The following is a 13,797-nucleotide window of genomic DNA, read 5'->3' as shown; positions in this document are numbered from 1 at the left end:
AAATCTTGTAAACCCGTAGATTGAATTAAAATGAAGTGAAACTCAAATATTATTGTTCATTTTGCCTCATTTATACATCAAGTATATTCAAATCATTAATTATTTCGAAAATTACTAGTTCGTTTCACTCAAATAGATTAGTGCGTTATATAAAAATCAAAATATGAAATGTGGAATGATTTTTTAGCAAGTTTCTATGTTTATATTTGAACTGAAAGCTAAATAGCATTATCAAAAAAACTGAATATTATTCATCCAGCTGATAGTTTTCAACAAAATTACTTTTACAGGTAGTTATACCTTTGCAATTGTTAGTTTGTTTCAGTAAGAGATTTGTGTCTTTAAACAACTTGATTGGCCAGCCAGCTGTTTCGAGATCTACGGCAGCGCCTGGTGATGGAAGGGGATTTAAAAACAGTTTGTTTCTTAGCAACACATGTAAATATTGAGCACATGGCTAGTTTTGACAGGTGGAAACATGCGGAAGTAATCTTTTCGCTAGTAGTAGCTAGTTTAAATTTTGGAGTATTTTTGCTTTTCTTTTAGAATATATGATTCGGACTATCGAATCAATGCAACAGAAATAGAATTGGGATGCCGGATAATCCACAAAATTCTGTAATTCATTTGAAATCCAACTTGTTTAGTCAGGATAAAAAGGAAAGTTAGTGAAAAATCATCATCAACCATCTGCAATATTTTAGTCAGTAATCATCATGGCAGCTCAAACTTGTCCAAATATTATCGCTATACCCGTGGAGAAAAGTATTTGGGAGAATGCTGATCCAATGTGGATAGGAATTGCGGCCGCTATTGGTATTGTTGTTGGTGTGATTTCTGCCATTTTTTGCGCCAAATGTTTATTTGACAGCTTGGCAAAGAGGAAGGTAGGTTAAGGATTTAGAAACCTTGTCTGTCATCATTTGTATAGTCGCTGGTATTAGTCTTCTGTGAGGGTCCCTATCTTTCTTTTTCGTCTAGTTTTTAGCTGGTCCAAAGAAGAACGTGTAGTGTAGGCCTAATACAGTCCTTTCAATGTATTCCTGATATCCCTAGCACACTACTGGTCACTGACTCCCTCCAACTAATGGCTGAAATGTTGATTAAAAAGTATATAAAAATGCAGCCTGACATGCAGCCCATCAAAGTTGCAAAATTGTTACTTTTGTGATTTTCACATCGTTTAGAGGCAAAAAGATGCAGAAAAAGCAGAAGCGAAGAAGCCGTGTACATGTGCAGGCTTGTGTACGGGAGAGTGTCAAGCAGAAGTAGAAGCAAAGGAAAAGCAGGGCCAAAACGAAAAGAACAAACTTGGCCGGCAAAGCTCCAGCGCATCAAGCAAACTCCTATTGGCAAATGTTGATATGGTATGCGTATTGAATATATTTGAGTTAAATAAATCTGGTTTTGAATCCTGATATCTCCGAGCAAAACTGGTTTTCTTAGAAACCTGAGAAAGAATGTTTTTGATAATTCATGTTAATGATAACACTCAATTCCACAGTTGTGACTTAAAAGTTAACTCAAGAGTTAAAATTAGTTTATTTTCAATGAGAACGCCAAGTTAGATCTCACAACTTTGAAATTGGCCCACATGAATATAGAACCTCCTTTCTGCAATCTGAAACAGTTTAATCTGGACTTTTAGCCAATTTGGATATTTTTCGATGTTCACTTGCAGCTTTAAATGTACTGGTATGCTAAAATCGGATTTTTAATCCAAACTCCTCATAAACCAGTGCTGGTTGATCCACTTCAGAAGGATGCATCCCAAATATGATATAATTTTAGATGAGTTTTTTGTTATGGTTGGATTGTCACAATCTCCTAAATGTAAGATACTCCCAGTTTAGTTGAGTCCATTGTTTCATCCCTTATTACACACAGGATGGAGTTCCGAGAAAGCGACTTTCTCGAAAGAAGTCGAAACTGCTAAGAGGCGACAGAAAGCCCGATGGTGAACCGGAGACTAGCGATGCAGCGTTGATGATAGACGCGTTGGAAAATCAGGACGATTCGCTCGATGAAACCGCGGCCAACCGTCCGGGCAGAAGAGGACTTGCCGATGCACTGCTTCAACCGAATGGGTAAGTACCGGTAGATGGCTTGATTTTATGTTTAAGGATAAAACTGTTAAGAGGTAGGAATTCGCTAAGTGTCAAACTCACAATGAATTGAAAATGGTTTTAAGTTGAGAATTTGAAAAATCAGAGTTTTGAATGAATCATTCAATGTTCTAAAAGTTTTCAGTTTTTTCTTAAGGCCTATTGACCAGTCCACCCCCTAAATCCATCCGTGGTTATTTCCTAGGTGTGGTGGTTTATCGGGTGTGGTATAAAATTAGAAAATTTCTTTTGGAAAACTCTGTCTTAAAGTCTAGAAGTATCTAACCCGTGACGAGTTTGTTACACTTAAATTCTTTTTCGATTTGCTGCTATTGGTACACATTTCGAATGAGGATTTTTCTAGAATAGAGCTTTCAAGTTTCAGCATATTTCTGATAGCATTATTCAAAAATGTTCTTTGAAACTTTCAGCGATGCTATGAATTTAGAATTGACTAGTCAAGATTTGGATTCTGTTTGGATGCTTGAAAGGGAGCTACGCGATGATCGGATTATAGTAAGAATTGTTTCTTTTTCTGTTAATGTTAATAGCATTAACAAATCTATACGTATTCCAGATGCATGCATTTGTTTTCTTATTTCATGTTGAAAAAACAACAGTTAACAGTAAATGTTCTGATACTGGTTTATCATCTTTTTCATTCAATTCAAAGATTTCTATGAATACCAGTTTCATAAACTAATATTCTCTATTCATACTAGATTTTTTATAAACCAGTTCCTGTGGGCCTGATTTCATAGAAATTAAGATGGTTTGGTTCACTATCTATTGCTCACATGTGTACATGTAGTTATTCCGTGTTGACTCACATGTTGTTAAACAGTTATTAAATGCACTGTAATTACATGTACTGTGCCCTCCATGGAAATATTTTATGCCTTATATCATAAACTGGAAAACCGGTTCACTTTGCTGATATGAAAAAAATACAATCTACACTGTTTATATCAGTTGAAATAAATGAAGTGTTGACTTAGTATTTGCGCAGTGCCAACCCCGGTGTGTAGCAATTCAATGATATAAAAAGCTATACTAATTGTCTGTATTCAGATTTTTCTTTCTGTTTTTGAATAGAAAAAATACAAAATCAGTGTGAATTCCGACATAAAGTTGACGCTGCGCAAAAAAGAAAAGAAAAATCTAATCATTCTACTCGGTACTTGAGTATCCCATTTCTATCCCCCCAAAATTGACTGTACAAAACATTGTCCAGCGATATCAATGGAAGATTAGACATATTATGTAAATATTTTGATCTTTGTCTCGAAGGATATAGACGCTTTCGTGGAAATACCACTAATCTACCCGGATGACGTTTCTCATTTGCACTTTTAGATCTTGAGCGTATAAGTAGGACAGGAGCACCTGTTTTATAAGTTTATTATAGATTTATTTTATATATCCTGATGAATTACTGCCGTATACGTGTAAGCGTTCACCTCTGATAGACCTCCCCGGATATATTGATCACCAACTATCCCGATTAATAAAGAAAGTACATCAATCGATCCCTATCTTGCCCGTGAAGTGTATTCATATATAGGTAGATGCGTATTGATAAATCAATCGTATTGCTATATCTCGTGTAAAGTTGATGTTCGCCATGAAAGATTTATGTTATTATTGCAGTACCTGTGGGATAATCATTTTATAATCAGGGGAGTGATTTTGCTATAGCAACTGATCAACACAGCATAGTATGTTATTTGATAACTTCCGGTGTTGAATGAAACTAGAATGTACTTCATAAAATGACACTGGAACTTGTTACTTTAGTATAAGGCCAAACGTTTTAAATCTTAATTTCTAATCCATAACGAATTTTGTTTTGAATGTTTTAATATATACATAAACAGTAAGTTTGATTAAGTCATCTACATATCACCATGTATGAAAGGTTGGCTAATCTATGACGCCAGTTTTTTGTCCAAATGTAGTTCATCTTTTTGTCGAGTGAAAATATGAAGAAATAAAAGTGAAATATTCATTGATTTTTCTTTTATAAATCTTGGCTACGTTGCTTTTGCTAGGAAGAAACCAAAAAAGGGTTAAGATTTCTAGCCAGTTTTCCCTTGGAAAAGGATGAATTCTCAAAAATTTTGAATATATTTTCATCTGTTCTATCCCACAAGTGTTTCAAACCAGTGCTTCTTAAACGAAAAATATGAATACTCTAGCCCTACAATCAAATATTCATGAACATTGTGTGAACTACTAAAATCATTGAAAAATTTCCATTGAAAAATTTAAAATGCAATACACGATGCACATGTAGGCCTACTAGTATTATAAAAAGGCAAATGAATTTTCCATTTACCTTATGATTCTTTTAGAACAAAAAGACAGCCATCTTGATTTCCGACTGACCAAAGTTTTCTTGTGATTATAGGCTCTAGTGGGATACATACCAAACCTCGAGAAATTGATCAAAGCATTCTTTTCATTTTGTTCTCCTGAGTACCACCATCATAACAGAAATAAGAGGAGCAAATAATTAAATGATGGAAATATTTTCCTCTTGATTTTGCATTGATATATATTTCCTTTATTTTCCAGACATTCAATCAGTTGATCAAAATGCTTCTGGGCATTTTATTCAAAGATGGACAGATATCACCGGAATTCTATCACGCATTTTCGAAAGAAGTCCGCGACGCGATTATTGCTCTACTCGGGGAACTGAAGGCAGAGCAAGAACTAGAAGAAACGGTAAAAAATTTGAATAACACTATTTTCCTAAACAATATGATAAGTTGTTTGAATCATTCAAATTCGGCAGCTAGTAGTTCCATATATCTGGACTAAGATGAAACAGGCTTCACATTTTTAACTCATAAGTGTGGTTTACCTTCTTGTTAATGTGAAAGATTCATATTTAAATGTTCAGATATTGAGAGCTGACAAAGACCTAATGAAAAATCCAGCTGCCCTTGAAAAAACAATTGAAGCCTTACCAGCGAAATACGCCCAAAAATTTGTAAGCATTTTTCGATTTTATCATCATTATTTTTCCATTTTGTTTGAGATATTTCTGGCGATGTTTCAACGAATCTATTGTTTATTTCATCCTTTTTTGTAAGAATGCAAAACTTAAAGATCAACAGGAGAAAGTTCGTGTCGATATGCTGAAATCATCTGGATTATCAGAAGCGGAGATTGATAGAATGATGGCGCAGTTGACTGCTTCGATGGCGGCGTCAGAGCGCAAATTTACAGCGCAAATGAATACACAGGCAGTGGTAAGTACAATCGATTTCACAGTAATAAATTTGAAAAATATTGAAGACTGGTTCCAAAAATCTGGATTTGTAACAATATCTTGACTGGTAGTGTATGCCTCAGGATATCTACCTGCGTATTTTGCATTTGCTTCCAAATTATACCAATTTGTTTGATACATTCTAGACACTAGAAGAGAGAATTCTCAGGCGTAAACAACTCGCACAGCTAAAACTGATGCAGCAAAAAGAACAACAAGATGAAAATGTGGCAAATCGCGATGCCCATGAAACCAATCTGGACAAACTCATTACGGATGGGAAATTATTGGAGCGACAAAAGGCTCAATTATTAGCTGAATATGATAGTAATCTTCAACAGGCTGAAGAAAAACTAATCCTTGGTAAGAAAACATCTTTATTGAACTAAAAAATAACTCCAATGTAAATTCAGTGGGATATGTATAATGAGTAGACCCTCATGAGTGTGGCAAATTATTCAAAGCAAAGTTCACTGAAGTATAGATTTTCGTCCTTGCTATTCTATAGTGTGAACCTCAATGTTGAACTTATTGTCCATAGACTGGGATAACCCATATAAATTGTGTTTACCACCGGGAGGGGGGGATGTGTGGGGGTTGAATATCGAAAAATGCAAGTTTCAAGGTCCTTGGTTTCTGTAGGGCTTTGAATATTGAAATTGTCGGATTGTTAATGTTGAGCATTTCAGGCAACTTCCCAAGTGGGCGGGATCCCTAGTTCTAGTATAATTCTATGAAGTATCTATATGTTGCTCTCCCTCATCATTCATGTGGTTTTGTAGGCCATCTGAGGGCAGAACAGAGTCTGCAAGAAAAACTCGCTGTGGCTCGTGAACGAAGAATGAAACAATTGGATGAAAAACAGAGAAATGAAGTGATCGACGTTTGTAACAAAAGTGAAAAATTCGCGAATACAGCTGAATTTATACAAGTATGTTTCAGTTTAGAGTATCAAGCCTTGTACTAGGTCAATCCTGTACCGGTAAGGCTAATTCAGATTTCAGTAAATCAAAGATTTTAAGAATGACTAGAAATTTTACGAATTACTTATATAACATCAACTTCCACAGCAATGAGTTACTTCTCACAAGGTATTGCAAATAATGTACTTTATGTATCTAAGCAAACCATTTATGTTTAATGTGTTTGTTATCTAATAATGAAGGCACAATTGTATTAAAAATTAAACTTCTCACAAGTTCCCTCTTCTTCATTCAAGGAATTCCATGCGCTGAAGGAACAACAACGGCAAGAAAGAGAAGATACAATAACAGACTTGGACCAGACTGAATTGCAGCAACTCGCTTTACTCAGAACTGTAAGTTCATACTTTGACTTTTTCACTTCAATGTGTGGTTTTATTGCGAATTTATCCCAGTTATCTGTGTTCGTATGAAATTTCACTTGTATTCTCAATAGGAAAACAAGGGAGAACGGAAAGAACTAATAGACAAGGAGAATAAAGATTTCATCAATGACATCGAGGTGCTCGGTCAACTATCACGACAAGAAGCCGAACGACTGTTGTTATTGCATCAGCAAGAGGTTCAGGAATTCGAACGTATGTTCATGCCAATTAACGTTTTGGATACTCTTGTGAGAATAGTAGGAGAACCACATTAGAACATTGTGGACTTAAATGAAAATACCAAAGAACTGATTCGTTAATCAATCAACGTGTCAAATCATTTCAATTTTACAAAAATTTTTCTAAGAAGCTTTTTTAAAAAGCTGAGATAAGTCCTTTTGGCTGGTTGCTTTAAAACAAACATTTTCGGTGTGTGGTTGTACAGTTGTTTAGCTGCTATTTTTGTTAATAATATGGTGAATTGATATAATGGCCAGATTCTTTTAGTGATGATTTCAGGATTTCTTGCTTTAAGCCGTTGAAAAAATCTTCACTTTTACATAAAGCTTAACTTGATCGATTCATTTTCTTCACAATAATTCAGTTTATGTTTGTTGAATTGATTTTGGGCTTAATTATCTTAAGAAACTGTAGGTCAGGAACTGCTTTATGTTACTTGAAGGCCTTATTATATCGAGATTTTTCATACTTCAGGTTTACAAAAGTCAGAGAAAAAACGCATGCAAAGAAAAATGGCAGAGAGACTTGCTGAGAGAAAGAAAGTGAGTTTGAAACATTTTCCAAAAACTAAAAATTTGAATGTTAATTGGACTGAAGATGCCTGAATTAGATTAACCAACTTTTAAAAACTGATCATGTTTGCTGTACATTGATTTATATGTTTCTCGATGAATTTTCGCTCACCTGAACAGAGATTAGAAGAAGAAAGTCTTCGTGCTCAAAAAGAACAACAGATGATCAAAGACCAACAGAAAAATGCCGTTCTAAAAGTACTGGATATTCAGATGGGAATGGATGAAGAGTGAGCAACGTTACTTTTACAGGATTCCATATGTTTATTCATATGAAAGGAATTGGTTATACATTAAACCTCATTTAATTTCAGTGCAAAGCAACGAATTTTACTTGAACATGATCAGAATATGCAGACGTTGACAAATCAACTGTCAATCAGTAAATTAAAGCAACAGAAACAGTAAGTACCATCACCATCTGCGGAAAGTTTGATAGCCTCAAATAATGCCGCATGATTGAAATTAAATTTAGAAAAACTTTTCTTAATGCTCAAGATTCTTAGCTCCAAGGTTGATTTCAGTACACTACCCTTGAAATGTTTTAGCAGATCTTTGATCAATTATTTGCTTCTTACAGGTATCTTGTAATTGACTACTGACATTCTTTTAATTGTTTGATGAATTGTATTTTTCATCAGGCTTGAAATGAAATTGAATCAAAGGAAGCAGAACCTTGCTAATCTTAAGAAGCAACAGGATGATGCGAAAATGGTTCAGCGTTTTTCTAATGAGAAAGAAAGAGCTAAAGTAGAAGCGGATTTGGTGAGTGGAGGGTTAGATTTCTTGAATTCAGAGATGGCAATAAGATTTTGGTGCCACTTCTTGCTGCTAGAAATCCTGTTCAAAATACAATCAGATTCCCTTATTTCATCATAGTATTTCATCGAGAAACGACTGATGTAATGTATCAACTTTTTCCAATGATTACTTACAACTGAATTTGACTATATATCTATCATCCTTATCTGGAAACTGTTCTGAAGTTCTGGAATCCAGTTTCACATTTCTGAGTTAAGATTTGAAGATTGAAGATTTGCGTTAAAACATTGGAAATGAACTACCAGGGTAATTGTAACTCTAAAGTTAACTCTTAACTCACAACAGTGGAACTGGATGCTGAAGTGGTAGTGGTACATTGACATTTTTATTTTCATTTACTTTAAAAAAAGTCGAATAAAATCAAAGCTGAAGAGGAAATACTGGAGGCAGAACGTCTCCAGGCAATTGCTGAATTACGATTGAGACTGAAACAAGAAACGGACGATGCCCTGAAAGAACAGGAGAAACAGCTAGGCTTGTTGATCGGTCGATTGCAGGTGATGTATTCTTTAAGAATTTTTTAAAATTTGCTTCATGCATTATCTTTATTCATTAGGTAGGCCTGAACCTAACATACCCCTGTTCAACAATTCAGCTTAGGAATCACTGTAAGGCAGAACAACAGAAAACATATTTCATGCATACTTTCAATTTCTATTCTATCGTAGTTGGGCCAAGCTAGAAGACAAGCCGTTATTGCTAAACAAGATAACACGTTGAAAAAACTTCAGGATCAGATCGCTAATCAGCCGTCAACATTGAATATAAGCGATCAGATAATACAGCAACATTATAATGACGTCAGCCATCTGAGCGATAAAATTCAAGCTAGCCGCGAACGTCAAGAGCAAATTTTGCGAGAGAAACTCGAACAAAAGAGAATGGTGAAAGAAAGGTTGGTGTTCGATATTTCTTTGAAAACAATTTACAAAACGCTTTATTTTTGATGTAGAAAAGAGAATCTTAACGATAAAATTACTAATACTACTTATTCATTATGGTCGATTTTGATTGTCTTCAAAATGATCACCTTTTCTTGCATGTATCCTCTAAAGAGGTGGGGGATCCAAAAATATCCATATCATTGCATTCGGAGCCATGAGTGGATGGATATTTAGAGATTTCATTTGTTTCTGACTAAAACGTTCAAGTGAACTAGTGTAGACCTTGTTCTTGTTAACTCTACCTTAATCATTGGTTTTCAATGATTCCAATCTGTATAGTAAAAGATCTACTATTCCGTAAAATTCTTAAATTCTTAATTCATACTGAATATTCATGAAAGGCGTTCAGTTAGTTAAACATCTTTTTTTTGTAATTTTTGTATTCAGAGAAATCGATGAGAAATTGCAAGAGGAGGCTTACAAAGAAATGGACGATGCTCAGAAACGTGGAGCCGGGTAAGGTTCAATTCATTCAATTAGGCTACTATAGCACAGGGCAATTTCACTGACTTTGATCCAACAGAATCTTCAAACTTTGGATCAGATACCTGACTTGCATTTTCAGTCTCCAGATAAGACATCATACCTGGGTCAAGTTTCTAATGAGTTAAAAGTCAAATCTCTGGTTTAGTTGGTATTGGTTACTTCATATTTTCAAGAAGAGCATAATTCGTTATTAACTATTCTATTAAACTGGCAAGTGATGTGCTTGTGCATACACGAATAGTTTATTTCCTTTTTTTATAGAAATGCTTCGGCCATCTTGATGCAAGCGATGTTAGAAACGAAACATCGGAAAGCTCGCGAGGATCTCGAACATGAAATGCAAATCGAACTACAAAAACAAATGGACGCTTTCAATAAATCCATGGAAAATGATTTAGCAGCCGAATTGGAAGTAAGTTGGTTTATTGGAGGATATTGGTATAGATGGCGGTATAGTTGTTGCATAGTGATCTAAGTCTTCAATACAAAAATAGCTAACTATTCTCTCAAATACATATTTGCAGAATCAAAGAAAAACGTTTTTGAAACAATTAATGGCCACTGGTAAAATGTCCAAACCTGATGCAATGAAAGTGGTGGATGGCATTGAAAAAGGTATTGTATATAGAAATTTGATTTGCAAGTTTCTTTTCTGAAAATTTTGGTTTTTGTGCGGAGAATAACCTAAAGAATAGCTAATCTCTAGTTTAAAATGAGCTGTATTCTTAGTATAAGTGATGTCAGTTCAACAGACTCCTCAACGTCGAGTTTAAGTAATGCAAGTCTAGACTCGGTGTGGATGGATGACTCAATCAAAACTCTTGCGTAGATGTATCCTTTGGGTTTAGATGATATCTCACTCTGATCAAATGACTTACTTCAGCTGTATCGTAAACAGACAAATTATGAATCATTTGTTAACCGCAATTGTACAAAGTTTCACTCATAGTTCACATATTTTCTGCGCACTCATGTACCAGTAAACTAAATTAATCCATTTCTTTTAACAAATGTTTTAGGCTTCTAATATAATTCACTAAATGCGCACTCAGTTCTCTCAAGTTAAGTGCATCTAGTGCAGATGTATATGTCTGGGCATAAATTTCCTGGTGTTTTGAATCGGTTGAATTATACTGGCTCCGATACTTAAGAAGTCAGAGTTAGTAGATATCTTTCTGCTAAATATGATTGGAGACAATGAGTATGAATATTCTGTAGTTTCCTTGAATATTTTTCTTGGTGTAAATATGGCTATCTTTTTTTTTAAATGTATGTTTCGTTAAAATTTACGCGTACATCCACAGATTCTGCCAGTAAACGCAAGATGTCTGATGCTATGCAGCTTGAGATGGAACGAACTAAGACTAACTTGAAATCGAAAGCAGATGATTCAAGTAATTATACTGAATCCATTTGTTAAGATGATTAGGACCCAGTTCCTCGATTTTGGGTTGAATGAGAATGTGCACAGTAACATCAAATTGCTGATTATTCATCTATAAAACCACAAAACCATGACCGTGGAACTAAATCCACCATTTACATTTATTTGCACACATTTGAATGTATCTATTTAAAAGCTAAAATCTCCATTTTTAAACTTACTTAATGTTTTAATACGTATCTTTTACGCATTTAATGGGTTTAACAAAACAAAACTTTGAAGGAGAAAATGCTGAGCCTCTTAAATTTTTTGTAGATGGTATCGCATATCAGAACCCAGCTTTCGATGATAGCGACATTACTCCGACAAGGAAATCAAAATCGCGGAAACATAAAAAGGAAAAACCGATGTATGATGTTGTCGGTGAAGATGATGACGATTTTTAGTGCTAAGCGGGAAATTGGAGATTGTTTTACTCGCTGTCAGTCAGATTCCCTCCAAGTTATTGTTTAAGTCTTTATCCAATAAGGATTCATAAAAGGACTTCAAGAAATTACAGGGCTTCCGATTGCCTGGTCTATTTTGAAGAATATTATACATAATATTAAACAGAGTATATCATATATTTTGCTATGTGCTTAACAAATGAACTTATGGCCAACCATTTCAAGCATGCCAGACGTTACCTAGGTATGTGTTATCGGAAGATCTTCTAAATAACCAATCTCTCTGCTATTTACTACCGCGGAAATTCATTTGCGTACACGAAATGCGTACAGCCTAATAGAAATATTCCAATACAAGAAAAATATTTGTTCAATTCTTGTTTCTCATAATATGACGAATTCTTTTGAATTCGTAAGATTTCATGTCTCACGGGGGTATGAATAACTCCATATTGTTTCACGATTCATATCTGTGCATCTGTGCCTTGTGGCAAGTTTTAGAATGTGGGACATTTATATAAACTTTTATATCTGCGACATGAAGATATTGAAGAAAAACTCGGAGGGTAGTGGTCGAAACGTCATTAATCTCTAGTATGGAAACCAACAGTTACCGGTTCGTTGGTTTAAGGTCCGAAGGTAATCTAATTTACCTCGTCAATATGCAACATTTTTGGACGAAATTTATTTGTAATGCACATACATACCCTTTCTTCGCAAACCGTTTTTACACAATATTGTTCGTGATAATCACAAGATGCGTAGCTGCTTTATGGAAATTCGACTGAAGTTTTTGTAAATATGTGATCTAAGTTAATTTACCAATGTTAAACTTTAATATTTGCCTATAGAGACACATTATGTTTTAAGTTTTAGATGATAGACAGTTTATTCGTTGTTCGAACACTTTTATATATAAGCTTAAAGATGATTATGAAATCTACCACGGAGAGACATAATTGTAATATTTCTATATTTCTACTTGAGTTTTGTTCTATATTTTTCTAAAATAAAACGTTCATATTTGATTTAAAAGAAAACTACTTTTTGCTTTTTCCTATGACGACTCTTTATGTTTTATGTTTAGGGGGTCTTAAGTTTAGTGACGCCAACCCTACGTCCAAATTAAGGGAGTTTCAAGCATCTTTAAAAGCATTTCGGTTTTGAAGGAGCTTTTAAGAGATCAAGTAGTCTTTTTTTGCTTTCTCCTATTCTTATGGTATCTGATGCTTGAGACAGCGGCCGTAAAAGTATGTAAAAGTCATCTTATACAACTATATTGAAATACCACAACTCATCTTATGCTTAGAATGTGACGTATAGCCTATTCATTCGATTGGGTTATTTTGACAGTATGAAATGTCAACCTGTTTGTGGTGTTCAGGTTTACAGATATACGGAACGTACTGACGCACTGTTATTCATTGTGATAATCATACTTTTGATGAAAAGCTGACAAGTTCTACGTCAAACAAGTAAATAGCAATTAAGTGATATAGCTACAATTCTGTTAATTGATATATCACCTGATATTGCTAATTTAAGTTTGAATATACGGTTCCCAAATACCGGTATGAATCTGAAACGACATCTGAAGTACGTTTCTATTCGGAGAAGGGCAATTTTCTTCTAGGGGGCGTAGATTAAATGGAAGATGTGTGATTTTCTCCTAAGTTCTGATTTAAGTGAAAGTATTCACGAAAGTAAGTAAATACTCATAAAAAGATTTTGTAAATTCAACATACCGCCAATCTTGGTTTGATATTTCCATGTATTTATTGTTTTTTTTGGGTCAAATTTATTATGAAATACTACTATAAACATGCCGAAAAGACGATTCACAGTATCACAAAACTTGCGGTTGAATATCCTTCAGTTTGTCACGTATTTCCAATTATGGGGAGGTCAGCTGTGGTCGTGTAGCCGAGATAAAAATAAGTACATGTAGTAGGTCATGTAACAGCTACCTTTTAAACTGACCGAAAGGTATAATGCGTAGGTAAATGACTTTCTTAGAATGCGTGTAGTATTGTTGCATGTTCATTACATGTAAAACAAGGTTCATCCGTAGTTCCGTAGACGGTACTTTATAAGCACGGACACTAAAACGAAGGGACGTGAAATGAAACGGCCGCCTTCGATCGTTACGTTAGCTTTCGTTTTAGAGTCC

General features: G+C 34.7%; 1 protein-coding gene across 2 annotated transcripts; it reads left to right on the top strand.

Moving 5' to 3' along the window:
- The first annotated feature begins 397 nt into the window (after positions 1-397).
- On the top strand, positions 398-12,602 carry LOC141900007 (uncharacterized). 2 transcript variants are annotated; one of them, XM_074786697.1, is made up of 23 exons: positions 398-438; positions 547-887; positions 1,188-1,367; positions 1,888-2,087; positions 2,537-2,621; positions 4,683-4,835; positions 5,014-5,103; positions 5,207-5,365; positions 5,532-5,748; positions 6,168-6,316; positions 6,605-6,703; positions 6,805-6,946; positions 7,448-7,515; positions 7,666-7,775; positions 7,860-7,949; positions 8,187-8,310; positions 8,718-8,864; positions 9,036-9,262; positions 9,699-9,767; positions 10,059-10,209; positions 10,322-10,412; positions 11,102-11,191; positions 11,497-12,602. In XM_074786697.1, the coding sequence occupies exons 2-23, from the start codon at positions 717-719 to the stop codon at positions 11,625-11,627; spliced, it is 2,943 nt and encodes a 980-aa protein (XP_074642798.1). In that variant the 5' UTR covers positions 398-438; positions 547-716; the 3' UTR covers positions 11,628-12,602. The 2 variants fall into 2 exon arrangements, with proteins under 2 accessions (XP_074642798.1, XP_074642797.1); XM_074786696.1 differs by lacking the exon at positions 398-438 and having other exon boundaries at positions 477-887.
- Positions 12,603-13,797: the final 1,195 nt, after the last annotated feature.

This window comes from Tubulanus polymorphus, chromosome 2 (genome assembly GCF_964204645.1).
Source record: "Tubulanus polymorphus chromosome 2, tnTubPoly1.2, whole genome shotgun sequence".
Taxonomy (NCBI): Eukaryota; Metazoa; Nemertea; class Palaeonemertea; order Tubulaniformes; family Tubulanidae; genus Tubulanus; species Tubulanus polymorphus.
The sequence above is the reverse complement of the archived record's forward strand: the minus strand, read 5'-3'. Positions and strand labels throughout refer to the sequence as shown.

What these genes read in the sequence shown, in the direction of transcription:
- LOC141900007 (XM_074786697.1), top strand. Translation starts at nt 717, where the DNA reads ATGGCAGCTCAAACTTGTCCAAATATTATCGCTATACCCGTGGAGAAA. An exon ending in CAGATGGGAATGGATGAAGA is followed by an intron (nt 7,776 to 7,859) that starts GTGAGCAACGTT and finishes ATTTAATTTCAG; the next exon opens with TGCAAAGCAACGAATTTTAC. An exon ending in CTAAAGTAGAAGCGGATTTG is followed by an intron (nt 8,311 to 8,717) that starts GTGAGTGGAGGG and finishes CTTTAAAAAAAG; the next exon opens with TCGAATAAAATCAAAGCTGA.